At 42.6% G+C, this 23,954-nt stretch overlaps 1 protein-coding gene across 1 annotated transcript in view; it reads left to right on the top strand.

The window, feature by feature from the left end:
- Window positions 1-3,137: 3,137 nt before the first annotated feature.
- LOC146554378 (phospholipid phosphatase-related protein type 4-like) overlaps window positions 3,138-23,954 on the top strand; it is a 68,838-nt gene continuing 48,021 nt past the window's right edge. Inside the window, exons 1-2 of the mRNA XM_085255894.1 lie at window positions 3,138-3,647; window positions 19,812-19,997. Of these exons, the coding sequence (XP_085112020.1) occupies window positions 3,564-3,647; window positions 19,812-19,997 (270 nt within the window). The 5' untranslated portion in view covers window positions 3,138-3,563. The remainder of the gene's footprint in view (window positions 3,648-19,811; window positions 19,998-23,954) is intronic.

Below are 23,954 nucleotides of genomic sequence, written 5' to 3'. Positions count from 1 at the left end.
CGTCTGAGTGGGACTGGAGCTCTCTGCCCTTTACCAATCCAGCCACGGGCCCATCCATCTGGTCCATCAAGACTCACTCTCATTTCATCAGTCCATAAAACCTTAGAAAAACCAGTCTTGAGATATTTCTTGGCCCAGTCTTGACGTTTCAGCTTGTGTGTCTTGTTCAGTGGTGGTCGTCTTTCAGCCTTTCTTACCTTGGCCATGTCTCTGAGTATTGCACACCTTGTGCTTTTGGGCACTCCAGTCATGTTGCAGCTCTGAAATATGGCCAAACTGGTGGCAAGTGGCATCTTGGCAGCTGCACGCTTGACTTTTCTCAGTTCATGGGCAGTTATTTTGCGCCTTGGTTTTTCCACACGCTTCTTGCGACCCTGTTGACTATTTTGAATGAAACGCTTGATTGTTCGATGATCACGCTTCAGAAGCTTTGCAATTTTGAGACTGCTGCATCCCTCTGCAAGATATCTCACTGTTTTTGACTTTTCTGAGCCGGTCAAGTCCTTCTTTTGACCCATTTTGCCAAAGGAAAGGACGTTGCCTAATAATTATGCACACCTGATATAGGGTGTTGATGTCATTAGACCACACCCCTTCTCATTACAGAGATGCACATCACCTAATATGCTTAATTGGTAGTAGGCTTTAGAGCCTACACAGCTTGGAGTAAGACAACATGCATGAAGAGGATGATGTGGACAAAATACTCATTTGCCTAATAATTCTGCACTCCCTGTATTTATGACGTCTCAGTAATTTCCACACTTTGCAGAACTGACCGCTGGGCCATTCCTGCCTTAGAGGATTAACACTCATACATAAGCATCATTGTCCAATTGTCCAAAGACTTGCCTGTAGGTTAAGTGGTGATTCTGAGCTGCCTGTGGATGCCGGGTTGTAACGCACTGTATGAATACTTGGATAAAAGGTGCTATAAAATGCCAGTCCGTTTCCACTTTCGATTTCACCATGTGCTTAAAATGCAGTGCAGAAATGTATTTAGATTAGTTTATTTATCATATTTGTAAATGATTTATTTTCCTGATCAGTGACTTCTCTGCACTCCAGCTCTCTCTCCTCATGAAAAGCTAAGCGTGGGTGATGGGATTGATCACCTGTTACAGCACTGACAGCAGGCTGTGTCCCACGGCCATAGCATGGCCCGAGGGCTGCGTGTCCCACATATTACACAACATTACGGCCCAGTGCTGAGAGAAAGGATCCTTCATATTCATTCAAGCGCGCTGCAGAAAATAGGTTTTTAGAACATGTGACGTCATGTGCGTCGATCAGGTTTGATTTTTTTCCGAAGATCGTGTGTTGAGAAGATGGATTTTCACGTGTGATTCAAAGGTTAGTGTTGATACAGCAGAAGCAAAGGCGTAGATCATGTTAGGCATGTGCTTAGCGAGTTTCCTCCACATGTTTTAAACATTCTGCAGTTTCAAAATGCAACACATCTGTGTTTTCAGCTATTTTATTTTTAATAATAGGCTACTGTATTCATCTTAACTGAGATCTAAAGCGGAAAATTTGAAGGAAATGTAACATTTTTTAGGCTAATTTCAGCCATTATATCAACAACTTCTACATTTGGAATATAAACAGTTTGTCAGACTTTCTGGGAAATAAAAATGTCCCGAAATCAGACTCTTTCCAACCTGCCTGTCTGCAGTGCACATACCGGAGGAGAAGATGCACACCGCTATATTTAAAAAAACAAACAAACAAAAACAACAACAAAAAACATATTTTGGAAGTAAAAAAAAGATCAGTTGCTGAGCAAAGTGGCACTACCTGATTTTGTTATAGTATTTTTTCTTAATATGTCAAAATATGTGTAGTTATTACAGAAGAAGTGTCAATTAACCTGTAGAGCTGAAGTCAGAAACACTGCAGGCCTGGTGGCCAGAATCAGCCCGTCAAAGACCCCAGTCTGGCCCACTGGACAGCTTCAGAAAATGTGAGCTTTTAACTGTTTTACAGCTTTTCCCATTGATAAACACCTCTCCCATTCCAGTTTATATCACACAAAAATAATTAACTAAGAGATAAATGACAGAAAAATTCCTGTTTTTCTGTTTTTAGCTACTACTTTTTTTATTTTTCTTGTACAGCGAGTCCCCAGTTATAAGAAAAACATTTTAAAAATGACATTTTCTGTGAATTAATGAAAACATTATATTTATGATTACAGGATAGTCTGGCCAATGAATTGTCCCACATAGGATCAAAGTCAGCTGTATGTGGCCTACGATGTAAAATAAATTTCACATCCCTCCTCTAACACTCGTGACTGGCTCAAAAAGTGAGTCTGTCCCCCCCAAAACGTCCATGTAACACAAGCAGTACATTTAAAAAAGCATGTTTACAGTATGGCATGACCGTTTTTGCACTGTTGTCACCCTTTAGAGCACAGGTATCGAAATCCAGGCCTCAGGGGCCGCTGTCTCGCTTGTTTTCTAACTAACCTGCCTTTGTAGCTTTTTGGCAAAGCACACCTGATCCAGGTAATCAGCAGAAGGTATGGCAGGGATAACTCAAAAACAAGGAGGATGCTGGCCCTCGAGGACTGGAGTTTGACACCCCCGTTTTAGAGCATCGAACTGTTTAACTGCAAGATGTTTGTGCTTCAGTGTTGGTGAGTGAAAGTATAGTAATTAGAAGATAAGTGTGTATTTGTGATACATACATAGTCTTTGGAAACATTTTTGCTGTTTAGCTGATAACTTAGAAATTTATGGAATGTCGTCAGTTCTGTCAGGCAAAAACAGAAACAAAGTGGCAGCTCAAGTTTGCTGTTATGTTTCATAGGTCAATAATTGACATGTACTCCACGAAAAACTATTCACAAGTGGGTCTGTGACTCTAAAACAGTCACATAACATGGAAAGTACAGTACATTTTCCTGGCTAAATGGGTGCATAGTGGGACATCTTTTTCTTCTTCATTTTCCTGTGCTCTATATATATATATATATATATATATATATATATATATATATATATATATATATATATATAGCAACTGTGCTGCATTTACTGAATAAAAAAAAGCCGAAACAAACAAAAAGCAGTACTTTGAGATTATTTTGAAAAGCCCGACAGGAACCATCGACGCTTATTCCGGCGAACACAACCAGGCTCACCTGCTGCAGCAGAGCTGGAGGACAGCGAGTGGGTGAGCGTCTCTGAGGTACCTGCGGAGGACCAGCGTGACCGAAGGGCTCATCTCTCAGTATCACACACGTTTCCACGATGAATGGTCTGAGTGTCGCCACAGCGGTCCAACACTTCTGGAGGAGACGGTGTCTGGAGTCGTGCGCTAGCACGGCTTTTTAAAGCCTACCAGCCACCATATTTTCAGGGGCGACGGACCCCATCAGGAAGCACCGACACTTCCAGCTCACCTTGCCCGGCGATGGAGGTCCGCCGTTAGAGGCTTGGGAGCTAGGGAGGGTCGAGGGGGAGGGGGGGGTCGGCCGCAGTTTCGGCAAAATTACGACGGGAATCAGGTACAGCTCCCTGTCTCCCGGCAACGGGAGAGACCAGCGGGCGCTCGTGATGTCTCGTGCCAAGGAGCGACTGAAAGGCGGGAAGGAGACCAAGGACAGCGTCACCCTGCTGCCCTGCTTCTATTTCGTAGAGGTGAACATCTGTCCGTCTATTACGATGTAAACGCTCTCAGCGATGGGTCTGTGCTGCTCTGGTGGGGACGGTGGAGGGAGGGAGGGGGCAGCTGGTGCAGGTGCTCCTCGCCGATGCTCGTCACTGTCCTGGGAGCCAAACACACTCACAGAGAAATCACCTGTTAAATTGTTGTGGATACACACTGAGGATGCTTTTTGCTCTAGGTTGGCCAGGCAGGCTGTAATGGTATAGCAGTGATGTTTACCTGATGTTTCAGAGGCCAGTGACTCTGCATCCTGTTACGATTCCTTTTGCATACAGCAGATTTGTTGGGGACAAAGATTTGAGATCAAACATCGTCAGTGTGCAGATATCGTTCATGGCTCACAGTCGATCAGAGCCAGCAGACAGAAAGGAGTGAGGAGAGTCCAGATTTAACGCTGCACTACTGCAGCTTACTTTCATTGTGTTTTGAATAATCAGGATTAGCACATTAGCAGCCACAGGTTCGGGCTTTAGTCTGTTCCCGACAGATCAGTGCGAGGCTTGGACTTGCACAGTCATTTCTCTCCTCTTCTGGGCTAAATCCTACTGCCATCATGCTGCATTTCGTTTATACGCCCACAGACTGTGAAGCAGCCTTCTTCCCGTAGGCTCCACAATCTGCAGCGTTCTTCTAGCAGCATTAAAAAGAAGACATCTCTGTTTTTAATAATAATAGCAGTAATATTGGTTTTGGCCCATTAAGGCTGCCTTTGTTTTGATCTGTATTTCTAGTACTGACTGCAGAACATGATAATAATATTTCATCTGTTGCTTTATACTGTCAGGTTAGTGCGTGCAAAGATGATTTGTTAGTCTAACTTTACACTGAATTAAACATCAGCCTAACTTCTGCCTGCTTGTCACCATATCTAAGGTGTTTACGTCTTAAATCTGCGCCAGCAGTGCTTTTGTTCCCCAGTCACAATTGTGCTGCACCAGGAAAATGACATTTTCCTCAAGATTTGGACGACAATGTGAACATGTTGGGCGTAGACTGGGCTGTGTTGCTGCTCAGACTCTACGTACACACCAGCAATGGAGTTTAGTAGGAAGTAAAGATTTTACTTTACTTAGACATGCAACCTACTGAGACTGTAAACACCTAAGAAACCATCTGACTGTACACAATAAGATGCTTTCCATGATGAATCAGCATCTGATGGGCTGAGGTGCAGTCCAAACCCTGACAGAGCCTGTACTGTGTTCTAAGGATGCTGTTGACACTGACTGTTGTGCCTTGCTCCTGACGTCCTCTGCACATACTGATGGTTTGACCCAACGTTTAGCATTCCTCTCTCTGTAAGATCCCTCCCTGCTGATTGTCAGGCCAGTTCTCGTGTCTTTTCTCTCCGTTTCTCTTTGTAAAGGCTGGCTTGTTCCAGGTGCATCTCTCAGGTCAAGATGTAGGTCTTTGCTGGATTTTTCCCTCATTTCTTAATGTTGTGAATTTTGGATACCGTTCATCTCCTGTCGACAGATTGCCACTTGTGCTTTTTTCCTTCACCTTTTTAAGGACACTGTGCACACCATATGGCAATATGTCAAGTTTTCAGACATCAGGGAAGGTTAAACACCGAGCAGAACCAGCATGCTGTTGGTGCAGAAATATTCCACCAGCAATGTCGGTCAAATTGTGTTTTCTCGTGTGTTTTTGAGACATGCCTGCAAATAACAGACAACCAAATATAAATGATCTTTGTTATTTGCAGGCACAACACTGGTTCATCCTGTGAATTTGGTGCATGGTGTTTATGCATGAATAATAGTTATGTCAGTTACATGACTTAACAAACAAAAATCATTGCTCTGAAAATGTTCAGGTACAAGGACTGGACTGAAAATGAACGACAAAGTGACAAATGTCCCAAGAGAATTTTTGACAAACCTTCTGCAAACTGCTGCTGAAGATCGCTGATGTATTTGACCACACAGCGTCATATATGAGTAGAATTATTTCTTAAAATCTGCAGTAGCCAAACATAAAGAACCTGAAATAAATAAAAGCACAGAAAAGGCCAAACATACTTCATCGTGTCAGCTGATTTCCTGTTTTCACATTTCTTCTCACTGCTGCTAATTTCGCCAAATTGTTGCTAGATTTAGACATTTTTCAAGTTCCCTTTAGCAGAAATCTGGTGACAGGATCCTACTGCTTCACAACGATGATGAATGTGAAAAACAAGGTCAGACAGTGACAGAGAGCAGCAGTGTGAAAGGAGACAGTAAGAGCTTTTCTGCTGCTTGTGAATTTCTATCTGAGTGATCTACTTTTAACTAGCTGAAATGTCAACGTTGTCTTGAACTTTTGCTGTGTTTATCAAATTAGACGTGTCATTGTTCGCCACCCCAACCCTCCACTTGCTGGGGGAAGCTTTGATTATTTGTTGCTGATTACTCCGAAACCCCCAAAGGTCAAAAAATCAGTCTTCAGGACAACCCAGGAGTGTACACGCTGTCCTGTTGTGTACTGTGCACAGGTGTTTGCCACTGGAAGTAAAATCTCAGTTTGTTTTTTCTAATTACTGACTGATTAATTAATGACAAGTAGACAAAGAGCCAAGAAAAGAACATGTGTGAGTCTGTAAAAGCATTTCTGTGAGTTTGATTAATGATGCTGTTCAGAAAACCTCTGACTCTGCCATCACCTCCTGTAGGCCACTTGTTCTTGTACCACAGGTTGTAACATGACGTGGCACAGAGTAAGACCTTTTGGCAGTACCAGCGGCATGTGGAGTATATGCATGTGCATGTATGTGTGCAAGCATTAGCAGACAACCCTATTTCCTCCTTAAATGTTAACGTCTGGCTCCGAACACACCAAAACAACCACATGGCAGGCACCAATGTGTCGTCCAAACCAGTGGGGCATGTTCCTTAGAGTGTGTGGCAGAAACAGGAGTCCAGAGAAAGGATGGGAGGTAAAACCACGCCTGGCTGCTTGGTCAAGTGTCTGACAGCACAGCGAGTCTTTGAACGCTCTAATTTTCTCTTCATGGTCCCTTCACTTACTGTCATGTTTGAAGTTGGACGTTGGATACGTGGATATTTCTGGCCCTGAGACATAATCGTTCCAGTGGTCAGGCCCAGCTAAATCTAAAGTAGAGCTGGGCGATAGAACGATAACGATATGTATGTAACTTTTTCTCGATAGAAAAATTAAGCTATCGCGATAGACCTCGCCGCTCTTGTCCTCTTTAAAAAAAAAAAAAGAACAGCCAATCCAAATTAAGTAGCGCAGAGCCGAACCAATCACAGCTGCAGCGTCACGTCACGTGACTTGTTACGTACAGCACAAGTGCCAAGCCGTACATGTTTGGGAAGCAGCCAGCCACCGTACCGCCCGGGTAATGGAGGAAATGAGTGTGCCGACTAGAAAAATCAACCGAGCGTGACCGAAGAGAAAACAGATGATGGTTCCAACGCCGGAGAGATTGTCGAACGGAAGAGCCATAGAAGCTCCGTAGTGTGAAGGTATTTCGGCTATTTCAAGTCTGACAAAAAACAGAGTAGCGTGCACTGTAAATGTGCCGAAAGCAAGTCTGGAAATATAATAAACTGGTGCATGCTCAGGCTACGTCCACACGTACCCGGGTATTTTTGAAAACACAGATTTTTCTATGCGTTTGCACCTTTCGTCCACACATAAACGTGTTTTTGGTCACTGAAAACGAAGATTTTTAAAAACTCCGACCAGGGTGGATATTTTTGAAAACTCCGTTTTTGCATTTACGTGTGGACTAGAAAAACGGAGAAAACGCAGCGTCAAAGGTGTGCGCATTTTTTGACGTCACACTGTGCGCCACGTTATTGTTTCGGTGAAATGAATTTCTACAATACTGTTAATTCTACTCTCTGCAGTGTTTAAATGCTGACATATACACACAGTTACTGTCCCTCCACACATACGACTCGGTTCTGCTTCTATGTCCCAGCTTTGTTTACTTTTTCCCACCGAGGCTTCTAGACTTCTGATTGGCCAACATTTCTACAGGTTAGGAATCTAGCGCCACCTGCTGCTTTGGCATGTTCATAGCAGCGTTTTCCTTCATTTCTGCCTTTATGTGTGGACGGGATTATTTTTTAAAACGAAAACGGAAACTCTCCGTTTTCAAAAATACCCGTGTACGTGTGGACGTAGCCTCAGTCTCTGACTGGAAGCGCTAATTCGTCATTCGGCTTTTGTCAGACTAAAGTAACTGTTAAAACTGTTTGAAAAGCTCAGCTATACAACAAGGAGAGATTGAGAATTTCCTTTTAGTTCTCAGTTTATTTGATATTGACAAAAGTTAGTCAGTTTTGTCTGTTCTTCTGTAAAACAAACTAAGATTTATTTTTAGAATTAATATTTTGTTTCTAAGTGGAATTGACAATTTAGTCTGTTTCGTTTGTTCTATTTTGAAACTTAAACGCTTTAGCGGCTGCCTTTTGTGTAGTTTGCAATATTTGCCTTTATTTATCTGAAAAAGTCTCATGTTCCTTAAGTACATCTACCCTGTTGAACTTATTATGGGAAATAAATATTTAAAAACAAGCTGCTGATTATTTCACATTTTACTTGTGAGCAACGGCACATTTAAATTGTACAAATATAGTTATTTGGCTTATATCGTGATAGATATCGTTATCGCCTGAAATGAAAAAAACATATCGTGATATGAAAAAATCTCATATCGCCCAGCTCTAATCTAAAGGCATTAGTGAGAAGGCATGCCAGGACAATTCTGACAGTGCATCGCACAAAACAACCTCTACACAATTCTCTATATTCACTCACACACCCAGCTTTTAGGCCTGTTGATATTTTTCTGCTCTATGATGCACAGTAACACAGGTGATCCATGCCATCTACCGACCCGCGGCAGATTCCCGAGCCAGTCTTTCCAAAATGTTGTATTTTCAGCTAAAATGTGTGAATTTCATATGAATGTGTAATGAAGAGGAAGCCTGCTTGCATGTAGGGTTTGCTGATTCTGTGCTATACATAAAATATTGCCGTGCGATGCTAACTGTGAGGAGCGTGCACGATTACGTTTCAGCTCATTGTTTGCCCCTGGCACAGAGTTTAGGTGGAAAACATTCTCTGTCAATCACAGTTTCTCTTTCTTTCCGTGACAGAGTTGCTCTGTGTCTGGTACATTGCCTATCTCACACACTGTCACACCATCCTACCCACTAACTGGCTGCTAGGCAACATGGCCCACTGAATGGGGTATATTTTTATATCTCTGCATTCAGAGCTACAGACATTAAGAGGAGGAAAACATCCTTACTGTAGCCTGCTTCCCTCTGTGCACAGTATCCACAAAGGCTTTGCTTTGTTTGGCACATCTTCAAATTTCTCTTCCTGTATGTACTTAATAAAACATCCATGAGGATTAAAGGGAAGTCATTGACGACAGCTGAGTAAATGATAGATCGTTGTCTCTGTGTAAAATATCCTTTTCTGTCACTGAAGCAGGTGTCTGTAGGCCAGTAAATCAACTCAATAAGCTAATAACTATGAAACACAGTAAGTTAATATTATTACTAAATATTACACTAGTCCTGAGAATGCTGCATTCAATTCAGTTGTATTTATATGGCACCAGTGGGCTCAAGGGTTAATCTTATAATGGATAAATTGGTGGCTGGGATTCTTTGATCAACTGGCAACATTGGCCCAGGTTGTGGTCCAGGCCATCTTCTCCTGTTGGCCTGCCAGGTCTTTTTGCCATTCTTTAATAGAAAATCTTGGGATTTTAACCACTTTAATTGATTCAAATAGATAGATGAAGCTATTCTTTTAGGTGAGTTTTGCACCAGCTCTACAATTAAGTCTAACTTTAAATTGTCTCCCCACTGGATATTATGCGATTTGAGGGCTGAGCGTAATCTAAAATGGTGAAATAATGACTGCTCTGGGACTGTATAGCGAGTAACCAGCTCCTGGAAACTAAGCATTTGAATTTGTACCATTTACTGTAACTCCTCTAACACCTGGATAGGGCTTTGAGCCCATGGGCTTTTAGTGAAGGTTTTGGACCCAGTTAGCAAGTGATATTTTGCCATACAGGGGTGTGCTTGTGCCACTTTGTTAGTCCACCTAAGACCTTTTTCTGAAAGTCTAAATGATTTCAATAAATACGAAATTATAGGCCCCTGTTGCAATGAGCACTGTTTAAGTGAAATCCCAGAGAAAAGAAAGTCTTGTAGTGTAATCGAGGTTACAAGGTGTTTTCCAATGTCCAACCATGGGGCCATTGCATCTGGATCCAACCATTGCCTGATATATTTCAATGTGAATGCCAAATGGTATAGTTTGAAATTTGGGACTGCCCATCCTCCTTCTGGTCTAGATTTTTGTAATATATCCCACTTTATACTACAGATGGCACGATACCACTTTTTTATGTCCGATACCGATATAAATCCGATATAGTGTATTTTTTGATCAATAAAATAGTTTTTTAAATATCTTGCTGCATTTCGTATAAGTTCATACTCAAGTTTAAATAAACAACAACACAAAAGCTATTCTGTTATACCTGTATGCAAAAAATACACTGCACCCAAAATATTTCATAGTTCAACAAAACTGATCAATCTAATAAATTTAAACCTGCTCCATCCTTCATATTCTGGCATTTTAAAGAGTACTTAGTGGAAATATTAAGCAACCTAAGTGGGGCCTGGTGCCTGTTGCTCGGTCAGGCCTCCTCCGGGGTGCGGGGGGCCCTCGGGCCTCCAGCCTTCGGGCCTGCGGCTCGGTTCACTCTGGCACAGCTGGCTGCCGGCAGAGCCGGCGGGCACGCCGGTGCAGCCCCCTCTAGCTTCTGCTCGGTGGCTACTGGGTGACGCCTCGTCTGGGGATCCTCAGCCCTTCCCATGAGGGTGGCACGGATGCCCCGCCGGTGGTCCTCCTTGGGCTCTCGCACTCTGGGGCCTCTGGATGTCTGGGGCCTGGATCTCCTCCATGCCTGCTTCATGCCCTGGGGGGCGGGGCTATGGCTCTCTCCATCCTCTTGCAGACCGTTACATGTGGAAACCATTTGAATACAAGCGTGCTGATCCACACAGGTGTTCACTGTCCATAGACATAAACTACACCTTTCTTGGCTGCTACTTCAAAGCACATTGTGCGCTGTCGGTCCTGCTTGCTGCACAACAACATTGAATATTTAGTATTTACTGCTGTTTACACTTAGCTAGATTAATGCGATGGTGTTGTGTTTAGTATGTTGCTTTGGGTTTTTTTTTTTGCTTGTTTTCTATTCTTTTTCTCTCAACAGGTGATCCAGGAGATTTTTTTTTTCCCTTTTTCACTGTCCCTCTCCCCTTCTGTTTTTCTTTTCCTTCCTCTTTCTTTCTCCCTTTCCTATCCCTCACTCATATCTGTCCCGTCTGTAACAACTGAAAATAAAATAAAATAAATAATAAAAACAAAGGTCGATCAAATGGACCAATACGGCAAGGCCATGATGATCCATTTGGCAAAATAAATCCATTGGGTATCCTTGTTGGTCTTCAACAATTCTGATGGCTAAAGAACCAAATGGGACAGGCAAAAAAAAAAGAAGGAAATATTAAGCAACCTAACTAATAGGGTTGCAAACTCCCAGCAAAAAGAAAAATAGGGAACCACGCCCCACCCTCCACCTCATGATGTTTAATCGACGTAATCAACTTTAATTTAATGTATGTGCAAAAAAATGCACAGAAATCAATTATTCTTCTACAATAATTAAATAGATTCAATATCTTCGTTCAACAGAATTGCAGACTGCACAGATGGTACCCAAAGGAAAAAGTACTATAGCTTACTAAGTTAAAAATTTGACTTAATAGTTCTGATATATAATAATGGACTATACATTTTATATTAGATGAAAACTTTGGTTGTAAGATTCAGATAATTATTTGTTAAAAGCTAGACATGAGAGTAAGAAAGAAAAGTATGTCTTTGTGCCCCCTTTTCCCTGTTCATGCCCTATCGGCCCCCCTGGCTAAACTTTGCTAGATCCGCCCCTGCACAGTTACAGCCGTCAGCTGTAGAAAAAGATCCTGGTGTAGAAAGTAATATTAAATAAATTCTAACAGCAGCTTATCAAGCTTAAACGTGCTGCTGTTGTTCAGCGGCTGGTTTCCTCTTTCTGGCGCAAAGTGGGCGATAAACAAACAAGAGAGAAAAGCCGATCAGCTGATCATTGATCAGTTTCATGATTGAAGCAGCACCAAGAGAGGGAGGGAGAGAGAAGAGGCTGTAGCTCCTTATATCAGTTGTTAAGCTTAATGTGGGAATGTTTTACAAACATTCAGAGATGAACTTACACACTTGCTTTACTTCTCTGGGATACCTTTCTCTGAGATTAAATGCTGGTTTGGTAGCGAGGCTCCAAATGCTCAACCAGACTGCCGACAGGTCTCGCACGCCACAGCCGCTCTATCACGTGATGCATACTGCTCCGACGTCCTGAGGTTATGAGCTGAGTTATGCCATCTCGCAAGGATCCCTTTCGATTCCCACTGGTAGGTTAGTGATTCTGATGTTGTTTCTCCGTTCTCGATCTTCCAACTGATTAATCTTGAGTGTGAGCTTGCCCATTTCAGTTATACAGTTGTTAGCATCTTTTTTGACTTGGCGGACTGAGCCCTGTAGGTTATCGACCTTGACCAGTGGCATATCCACTTTAGCTTCCTGCATGTTTAAGTTGTCTTGGACCGACTGCAGCAAGGTTACATTTTGAGAAATACTTGCACCGACAGGCGATAGAGCTTGGTCCAAGGCCTCTGCCCGCATGTTTTTCATCACGCTCTGCAATGTTTCTCTTTTGGCTTCGGCTGCTAGAAAGGGAGAGTACAGACGGAGCTCAATGTGGCGTGACCATGTCTCTACATGCCTCACCGAAAGTCCTCGATAGTTTATTAAACTTTTAATGAGATTTGCAGATTGTCTCAGTGGAGTTTAATAAACTCAGCCATCTGATCCTTCATATCTCAAATATAACAGGACGCTGGAGTAAATTTTCAAGCATCTCACACTTCTGTTTAACCAGTTTTCTGTTTGACGTTTATTCAGCTGTGTGAAAACTATAACTTTAATCTCAGCCAAACCGATTTACTGAGGAACAAATAAAACACTGAAAAAAGCTAAACAATCACATTTTTAAGTTATCTAAGTGGTAAATGGTCTGTATTTGTATAGCGCTTTACTTGGTCCTAAGGACCCCAAAGCGCTTTACATATCCAGTCATCCACCCATTCACGCACACATTCACACACTGGTGATGGCAGCTACATTGTAGCCACAGCCACCCTGGGGCGCACTGACAGAGGCGAGGCTGCCGAACACTGGCGCCACTGGGCCCTCTGACCACCACCAGTAGGCAACGGGTGAAGTGTCTCGCCCAAGGACACAACGACCGAGACTGTCGGAGCCGGGGCTCGAACCGGCAACCTTCCGATTACAAGACGAACTCCCAACTCTTGAGCCACGATCGACTTATATATCATGTTTAACCTGAGTAGCGAAAGACCGTGGGGGTCTGAAAACGATATGCCGGGAGTTTGGTGTTATTGCCGGCTCTAGTGACCTCCCGGTCAGTTATCGAGCTGGTGGGTAGCAGACGTCTCCGAAAACGTCGGAGCGCTTTACAAATATGTGGTCTTGATAAACCGAGCAGATATATGAAGTGTACACAGCTACATTCTCACCTGAAAATGTTAAAAGTTTATTTTGTGACCCAGAAAGAGTAATAAGAGTAGTAGTAAAAAGTAGCGGCCGCCATTGTTGGAAACTGGAATTAGCTGGATCGCGCTATGAATTCTGGGATAGGCTGGGCCACAAAGGATACACGCGACCCATCCTTCAAATCTGGGGAAAAGGCGGATGCATTTGGAGGACTCTTTGAATTTAGACAGCTTTCGTCGCATCGCTGTGACGTAATCGGCCTAGAAATGGGGCCTCAGGAGGATGCAGCCCCTGACGGAGACTGCTTCTTCTTCTTTGGCGTTTAAGGGCAGCTGGCATCCTTGTAGATGCAGTGCTGCCATCTTCTGTTTCAGTCCGTTATTACACTTTTAAATCCTACAACTACCGGTCGATCTACGTCCCTACCCTCACCTATGGTCACTAGCTGTGGGTAGTGGCTGAAAGAACAAGATCGCGAGTACAAGCAGCGGAAATGAGCTTCCTCCGAAGGGTGGCTGGCCTCTCCCTTAGAGATGGGGTGAGAAGTTCGGCCATCCGGGAGGGGCTCAGAGTAGAGCCGCTGCTCCACATCGAAAGGAGCCAGCTGAGGTGGTTCGGGCATCTGACAAGGATGGGCTTCTCCGCTTGGGCTGCTGCCCCCGCGACCCCGCCCTGGATAAGCGGAAGATTATGGTTGGATGGATGAATCCTACAACTTATTCCGGCGTCTTTCAGGATCTTACAAAGCTTCACACGACAAGTCGACTATTAAATTAGTTGTCGGCGATTTTGATAGTCGACGTAATCGTAACTAGTCCGCTAATCGTGGCAGCCCTACCTGTTACAGTGTGTCAGCTACTTAACTGCTTTCAGTTGTTGGATCCAGTGTAACCAATGACTTTTTCCAATGAAATAATAAAATGAAAATTACTGATTAATATGTAGGGTCTTTACTGTAAATAACTGCAAAATAACTGCTTTACGCTTTAGTTTATCAGTCATTAAAGTAACCGTGTAACTCATCAGAACCCTACACAATATTTTGACATAATAAAATATTTTATAATTTCCATCCATTGTTTGCTGCTCCTGGTACAGTTACGAGCGCTCCATTGATGTTTAGTGTAGTCATCTGGGTTAAACATGACCAGCTGCTGGTGTTCCCTCGTCTGTAGCCTGGTTGTACTCAGTGCTGTGCTTTTGCCCCAAGTAGTGAAACAAGTTTGTTTCTTGCATATCAGTTTTCTTGCATATCTTCAAGGTACGGTGCTTTGTAGGTTGCTGACGCAGATACTTATGATCAGACAAGCAGCTCTTGCTCTCAGACATGCCTGGGCTCGTTCATTACACTAAGGAACAAGAAAATGGCATTGCTATAGCAATGAAATCAGTATATAACATATGTGGCACACTCCTACTTTCAACTGGGGTGGGCTCTTCAAGCAAAAGTACTATTAATCAGCCTCTTGTACCCAGTTCTGCTTGACCTTTGACTTGCTTGTTTTACCTGAACCAATCATCTTTGGCATGTTTCATCTCTTTGTACAGTAGCAGCTACACATGTTCTTTGGATTATTTTAAATTTGATATCTTGTTATATTTTCTGGCAGACTAGCCGTGGAGCACGCATTGTTGCTTACCATTATTGTAGTGTAAAGCGCTTTGGGGTCCTTAGGGACTAAGTAAAGTGCTATACAAATACAGGCCATTTACCATTATTAAAAACAACAATACATTTGGATGTATGTGTTTATTTACACAAGAGACATATTGTCACAAGTCATCATTAGCAGTATTTTCTTCTGCAGGTGTGGAATGACATGTTGTCTGTCGCCATCTGATTGGATTAGCCAAGATGCTAATGCTAAAATCGCTACCTGTTTATGTGGAAAGACAGACAGATAAAGGCTGATTGGAACGATACAGAAAAATAATAATAATAGTAAAAAAACAACAGTTTTAGAAATCTTTATTCTTTCTTATAATTGCTGTCATTATTAAAACAATTTCTTAAAATAGATAAAATATCACCACTTAGTTCAATCTATGTGAACCCTGCTGTGAGCTTGTGTCAGTTTAACACCATGATGGGTTTCTGTGTCTCCGTGTTCGTTCTTGATCTTTTCCATGAAATTATGTGGTTCCACCTGAAAGTTCAAGCTGTATATTTGCTTGTTAAATTTTTAATTAGTCTGCTGAGCTACCAGATGTTTTTACAGTCTTCCTTAACACCTCAAGCAAACCCTGCTGCTGTTTGCAGGACGTCCTGCAGCCAGCAAAGGAACCTAATTTGTTTGTTCGTGTATGACATGAGTTTGGTCTGTTTTCCCTCCCTGATAAGTTTGCTACTCACAGGTTGTTCACTCACAAATCCAGGAGTTGATCCTTAAAATTTGAATCTTCATTGTGGACACAATTTAATCAGCAGACTAAGAACTGGAACGGGTGCAGGAGAGTGCTGGGTCCGTGCCGGCCTAGGAGCAGACACAGGTGGAGGTGAAGGCTCAGGGGCAATCACTGGTGGAGCTATAATCATTATTGGCACAGACAAGAGAGCACAACAGTCTTTAGGAGTAGCAACAACAGAAACAGTGCTTACCTGGGCTCCAGATGGAGCGACAGTCCTTGAAGGCTTTAGCTGTGCTACTAGCATAGTCTCAAGTGAAGCACCACAGAAAGACTCTGCCATGGCAGCTTGGCAACACAAAATTCAGGCTGTGTCTTCACAGGCTGAGAAAAACAACATTCATTATCTAATTTCTTGGGCTGGTGAACACAGAAACAGTCACAGATGCTCAGTCGGCTCAGGAGCAGAGACATTAGGGTTTGCCAGCTTAGAAACAAGAAACTTTGTTTGTTGCTGACACTGAAACACAACATGTATTCCCAATACTGCCTGACAGTCATCAGAGCAAACATGGAGAGAAACATGTTTTAAATGCAGTATAGATTGTCTGCTGGAGTCATATGTTTGATATGTCCAAGCTGTTAAGCCATACCTGTCATGATGCTGGAGCTCAGGACCCTAAATAGACAAATGAACATTATTTGGTTTCTCAGCAGTAAACAAACGAAGGAGGACGCCTCTGAGATAAGCAGAGGTCATGGGTGTGAGACCTTGCTATGTGATGGTGAGTGGGTCAGCTCCAACCCAGGTTAAATACCTGGGACTCTCCACCTTCGGCTTTTAGAACTGAAGAAGCTTCTCAGATGAGAGGTGAAATGTCTCCTTAGACTGCCATGACCTAGGTGACTGAGAACCAACACAACTTTTTAGTTGCATACACTTTTGAGCAGCTAAGCCACATTAGCTAGCTTGTGCTCCTGTGATGCTCTTACCCCGTAGGAGCAGTACATTCTTTGTGTGCAGGCTGTGATCAGCTGTGCTGCTTCAGTAATAGCTTCTCTGTGTGGATTTAGCCAGCCAAATTTCAAAAAGATATAAACAAATGTTATGTGAGTTCTACGGCTGATAGCTGGTATAACAGGTGGAATTCAGTGAGTGAATCTGACCAGTGTTATAAACTAATGTCTGTTACCTTTGATGTAATCGAGATTTAGCCAGTCCAACATAATGCATCACTGTAAACGTTATCACAGTCCTGCTAACACACCACTTTATGCTGCGCTAAGCTGCCTGGTATTTTCATGCAACCTGTGAATAACCCAACATTTGCATACGTCAGCTCGTTTTGCAAGATGTTTCAGAAAAACAAGCCAAAAACTTGATAAATGATCTGATTTTAAATACCTACAGCGATTTAGGACGTTACATGTGAGCTTGCTGAGCAGTCCTCACCTTTGAAAATAATCTCTCCTCTTCCTCTTACATTTTCCTGCAGCTATCAGTGCTGCACATGTTTTCTGCACATTTAGCTCACAGATATGTTTTCTGACAAACTGCGTGGGAACAGTTTGTGTGTTTGGGGATTTTGATTCAGCCATTTGAAATTACGCAGATCACTCTGGCCCACTTTAACCCCTGGGTTTCACATATGTGCAGTGCAGATAATTGTATCATTAAATAAGCCAAAAATATGCAATATGATGCTTCTTTCTGTTGAACATTTGACTGACAGGTTAAAGAGAGATCTAAAATGTAGCACTTTGTCTTTTGTGTTTCTTCTTTAAATCAGTTAAAACATAAAAGTGTTAGAAAAGGATAATACAATAAATTTTACATGTACTTAGGTTCTATTTACATTTTATGAAACAGTTGAATGTAATACACCACAAACATAGGAAGGAGTTAATCCAACTTAAAATGGACTTTCAGTTGTTCTGGCTGGTTTAGAAAGACAAGTAAGATGCAAATTATATGTAAATCCAAAAATATTTTTCAATTATATTTTCTTTTTCGGCTTCTTTAAATCATTCAGTGCCAACCAAAATCAGACGTGCTCCATAGAAACCTTCCTGTTCGGTCATTCCAACACATCCCAAAGATGCTCTGTGGGACTGAGATCTGGTGACTACAGAGCAGCGGTATCCAGCTACAATAGCAGGAGGTCCACTCCATCATCCAGTCAATCTGGGGTCAGAACATTTTAAATGAACCAACAAAAATATTTTCTTTCATGTTTATTAAACATTTAATTAACAATATAGATTTTTGTCTTGTAACTACTGATCAATTATTCATGTGCTCATTACATCATCTGCTGAACAGAAAAGTGCAATCCAGTTCAAGTACTGATATTAAAACTATTTAACAAAGAAATTATGCAATAATCTATTGCACACAAACCAACATTAAGGTGTCTCGATGCTCAATCAACCAGGTAAGTAAATCCCAAAAGTTTGATTCTGTTCGTCAGGATGTTTTCAGTGGGAGAAACGTTTCGTCATCATCAGGTGACGTCTTCAGTCTCAGCTGACTGCAGGTTTCAGTCTTATAAACAGGACATTTGCACAATGACTGAAACCAGCCCACTGAAGGAACAATGGGCTGTGAGATCAGCTCCTTGATCAATAATATGCAAATTGTCATGACCATTGATCAACAACCACTGATCAGTGGTCATGAGTAGCATTCACAGATGGGGAATGGCCATTCATCTTTCATAGTCCACTTTACATATTTTTGACAGAGCCATCTTCTTTTACCCAGTCTTCTGTGCACCACCAAGTCGTCATTGTGCTGTCAGCAAGTGCGAGCTTCCAAGATAGTTACTTAGCAACCCGCATTGAATGGCCTGCATTGTTCTTCTTTGTCGTTTTTTTGGCAGTTGGTGGTGCAATACCGCCACCAGCTGGCTTAGTGTGGACTAGAACGTCGCTGACCCACATAGCTGCCCATCGCGCCTGTTCAAAAGTCAGCCACTGCAGCCAGCAGGAATAAAATATCTAACGACATAGAAAATGGGAAAATGCTTTAGGTCTGGAGTAAACCCCCTTGATCTCCACATTTGGACCGGAGTCCAGGGGTTGGGGACCCCTGCTATAGAGTATATTTGAGTGCAGTGAGCTAATTGCCGTGTTCAAAGAAACCAGTTTAAGATTATTTCACCTTTGTGACAAGGTGTGTTATCCTGCTGGAAGCAGGTTGTGTTATCCTGGTAGTTCAGCAGTTTCTGAAATACTCAGAGCAGCACCAACGACCACGCTACTTTCATCTTCATTTAAATCACCTTTCTTCCCCACTGTGACACTTGGTTTGGACTTCATCAGGTAGCCTTGATCATGGCTACATGCCTTAATGCATTGTGTTGTGACATTGTGACTGGCTGACTAGATATTTGCATCAACAAGCACTTAAACAGGAGCACCTAACCTGTGAATGTACATATAAAATGTGGATAGGCAGAACAGTTTATTTTGAACATGTAAATATAACTAAAATAACAAGAGAAAAACGTAAAAACATCAAGTTTCCATGAATATCTAATATCTACACAGTGTTTATGCTCAAAAAGGAGTAGCATGACATTTACACGTTTTCTGTTTCAACCCCCTTTGTTCAAATTCCATTATTTTCAAATCAATATTCAGAATTTGCCATTTTATAACCCACACATGTTTAACTGTATACAAGTCCACACTCATATACAACACCCCACTAAATCTCTGAGCCGGGGGGAGGGCAGTAAACGGAGTAATGTTTGGGCATTGCTTCATATGGAGTATCAGTGTGTGAATGTGTGTGTGAATGGGTGGATGACTGGATGTATGAAGTGCTTTGGGGTCCTTAGGGACTAGTAAAAGCGCTATACAAATACAGGCCATTTACCATTTATCTGTGACAAATACCTGAATGAGTACTTTAAGTTAGTTGAGTTACTCTGGCCTGAATCTATAAAAATGAGGACAAGTCTTCAACAGACACAATGAGACAGGTCAATTTCTTATATCCATGCAGTTTATTGTTTTTAAACAAGTGTGTGATTTTTTTGTATTGATGTATTTCTCCTAACTTCATCTCCACACACTGTGTTCATTTGTTTTGCATCGGTCTGTGTTCTGTTCTGCAGCTCCCTATTCTGGCCTCCTCTATTGTCAGTCTTTACTTCCTGGAGCTGACGGATATTTTCCAGCCGGTGCATTCTGGGTACAGTTGTAATGATCGCAGTCTATCTCTGCCGTACATCCTCCCAAGACAGGAAGTCTGTCCATTGCCTTTGCTCTTCAGCCTGGCCTTCGCTGCACCTACTGTCACTGTAAGTACATCTCCACATGTGCAGCTTTCACATTGGCTAGCACAGTAACATAGTGTCTAAAACACCACTTGCTTTCAGGGACTGTGATTACAGGTGTAGGTGGGAATTAGGCTAGTCATAATACTAGACTTTCAAACTTGACACTAATACTGCAGGGCTGGAATGGGCATATCAGGCATTTGCCCGGTGGGCCGACACACTTTTTGGCTGATCACTGTGCACTGGACTTTCACGCACTGACCGCAGCCTGTTCATTCATTTTCATTACCGACTCCGCCCAGTCAAATCCCTTAATGAAGCCGGGCACTTCCTCTACCGTCGCTGTGGGCTCACGCAACTCGTAGAACAAAGTTTAGGGGTGAAATGTTTTTCAAATTTCCCCACGTTTGCTGTCGGGGCTGCTGCTTCTGCACCATCAACAGTTGTACCAGTGGCAAGCGTTAGGCCTGCTGTTTACCCTCTCTTCATCTCTTTTTGTTCCTTATGCTCCCTCTTTTGTTTTCATCTATATCATTCCCTGGCCACTTTGGGTGGATCGTCCCCAGTATACGCTTTCAGCAAATTGTAGGTTATTATGTTGTCTTTTTATTTACGTTTAATATAGTGTCTACACATCTTTGAAAAGAGGGTTGTAGTTTCCACAAATAAAACATAACTAAACTAGGTAAATGTATTCCTTGTCTGACTAATAGAGCTGTTAAGTCTCCTTCTTTTCTTTGTGGAGACAAATGTAGTAAATTGTGTTTGACTGGGAAAGCAATCTTCCCACAGCAGATCTGCACTCCTACTCATTTTGTAGATCTGTTCCCAATGCTGTGGGAGTCTGACCAACCTGAGAGCAGTGAAAGCTCTACACTGTTTCTATGTTGTACTAACAGAAATAATCCAGCCATTTCTCTGTTGACATGAATTATTTTGAACTGACTTTTTTAATACAAATGAAGCTTATGCACAAGTTCAATAAAGAAGATGTATGGCCTCACATCTGTCCACATCCAGGTGCTGCCAGCTAAATCTAAGCACTCCCATCATCACTCATCATCACTGGTCTAGTCCAATCACATTCTCCTGACCTTCTCCAGGCCAATCAGCATTCATGCTGTATACTTTAAATCTCATTGGCATCTATCATTCTCCTTGCAGACGGCTTTGTGCAACCCACCTCCTCCCCATCTCTACCTCTCATCACTCAGGCTCCATTCAAGCCACCTTCATCTCCACCACCAGCATCTCCGTCCTGCTCTAATCCCTTTCACCCACTCCGCTGAGACGGGCCACCAGAGTCTATCCGCTATCTATATTCTTTTCATCAATAAATCACGTTCATTCTTTCTAATCATCTCTCCTCATTGAACTTAATGTTGGTCTTTTTTATAGGTAACATGAAAATTATCTATATGTCTTATGAGTTCTTATATGGCTCTCACAGGCTAAGCAGCATGTCATTTGTGTCATAATAACATTAATACATTTGTACAAATTAATATCATGCCGTGTGGTTAAATGTTTGTGCGTGTTGGAAGTTTTTCCCCTCTTTGTTGTAACCACTGTTGGGGTCATCACTCATAAAAAGTAATGTATTACACACACACAGAACACTTTTATTAAAATCAATGCAGTGCATTGCTAAACTACTCCCAGGAGAAAGTAATTTGTTATACTACTCATTACATTACTCTTACATTTCTCCATAAAATGACATGAAATCCATTGTCTCATACTTACCATTTATCATTATATATGGTATCATTATAAACCTATAGGCTACAGTCTTTATAGTCATGCTGACTTCTTGCTAGCTTAGTGTTAGCATGCTGTCCACACATATGCTTGCAAGGAGCAGAAGTTAAGTTAGCAGTATAATGCGGTTGTTTCGCTCCTGGATGCAGCATCCGCTTTACCATCCACTTTAAAATAAAGAAACTGAATTTGAATAAGTTACATTTGAATTGCTCGGATTGAATCTGAATTGTAACTTGAATAAATGCTTTTAGAAACTGAATATGAATTAGCCTAATTTGAAGTTCAGTTTATTGGTTTGAAAATGATCATCACTAAATTGAAATTGAATTTTATATTTTGGTAATGAATTCATTTGCTTTGAAACTGTATATTATCCTTTAAAAATTTAGCTCTCAAATAATTTCAGATTCACTTCTCACCATTCAGTTTCGGTTCCAAAATTCAGTTTTTGGGGACTTACTTCCGGTTCAAGAGTAATGAGTGCAGATTAATAGAACTAGGTTTTACTAGTGGACCGAAACGGAAATCTACAGCATCATGAGCTAGATTAAGATTTCAGAAGTCATTCGTCATGTCGAATGACCAGCGGATAAGCTTTCAGGTTGGTAATAAATGTATTACATGTATAAGAACAAGCGTCATGTTAACAAATGATAGCCGTACAGTGAGATGCTTGGCTACAAGTTGAACAGCGACAAGGGGCAGTACCCTCCATGGAGAAGGAGGCTAGAGGGCAAGATCAAAGTAGCACGGAGGGAGGTTAGCCAACTAACGGAGTTGCAGAAAGGTGCAACAAATAAGGTGCCTAAGAAATACAGCAAGCTGTCCATACCTGAGGCCTTGGAAACTGCCAAGCAAAGACTCACAGCCTTGGCCAGCCGCTTGAGGAGGTACACCAGAGAGATAGAAGGCAGGAGAATAAACCAGCTGTTCTCCACAGAACCAGTATAGGTGTACTCTCAGTGGCAAGGGAACAATAAGAGAACAGCACCACCAAGGCTGGAGACGGAGCAATACTGGAAGAGCATATGGGAGAAGGATGCAACCCATAACGGCAATGCTCAGTGGCTAGAGGATCTGAGGGCAGACCACAGCGACTTCCCTGAACAGGGTCCAGTAACCATCACAGTGGCAGATATCCACGAAAGGGTCTCCAGTATGAAGAGTTGGACAGCACCAGGGCCCGACATGGTTCACACCTACTGGCTGAAGAAGCTGACTGCACTCCACGAGCGTCTGGCAGCACAAATGAACCAGCTGCTAGTTAACGAGAGACACCCGGAATGGCTAACTGAAGGCCGGACGGTCCTGATCCCCAAGGACCCCAAGAAGGGACCGGTCCCCTCCAACTACCGACCAATAACCTGCCTCAGTACTATATGGAAGCTCCTGTCAGGCATCATATCGGCTAAGATGAACAGGCACATGGGTCAATACATGAGCGGGACACAGAAAGGGATTGGCAAGAATACCAGAGGCGCAAAACACCAGCTACTGGTAGACAGAAAAGTCAGCCGAGACTGCAAGACCAGACTGACCAACCTGTGCACTGCCTGGATTGATTACAAGAAGGCCTATGACTCAATGCCCCACAGCTGGATACTGGAATGCCTAGAATTGTACAAGATCAATGGGACCCTAAGAGCCTTCATCAGGAACTCAATGGGGATGTGGCGTACAACCCTAGAGGCCAACTCCAAGCCCATAGCACAAGTCACCATCAAGTGCGGGATCTACCAAGGAGATGCTCTGTCCCCACTGCTGTTCTGCATAGGCCTGAACCCCCTCAGTGAGATCATTAACAAGACTGGCTACGGATACCAACTACGGAACGGAGCAGTTGTCAGCCACCTCCTGTACATGGATGACATCAAGCTGTATGCCAAGAGTGAACGAGACATCGATTCACTGATCCACACTACCAGGCTATACAGCAATGACATTGGAATGTCGTTCGGACTGGAGAAGTGTAGTCGGATGGTAACAAAGAGAGGGAAGGTAGTCAGAACTGAGGGGATTGAACTACCAGAAGGCAACATTGCAGACATAGAGGACAGTTACAAGTACTTGGGGATCCCGCAGGCGAATGGGAACCATGAAGAGGCTGCTAGAAAGGCTGCAACCACCAAGTACCTGCAGAGGGTCAGGCAAATCCTGAGGAGTCAGCTGAATGGTAAGAACAAGATCCGGGCCATCAACACGTACGCCCTGCCC

This window comes from Mchenga conophoros, linkage group LG18 (assembly GCF_057382185.1).
Source record: "Mchenga conophoros isolate Kocher_MC1m ecotype Shallow Benthic linkage group LG18, M_conophoros_male_GT1.1, whole genome shotgun sequence".
Taxonomy (NCBI): Eukaryota; Metazoa; Chordata; class Actinopteri; order Cichliformes; family Cichlidae; genus Mchenga; species Mchenga conophoros.
Note: the sequence above shows the minus strand (reverse complement) of the source record. Positions and strands in the feature narration are given on the sequence as shown.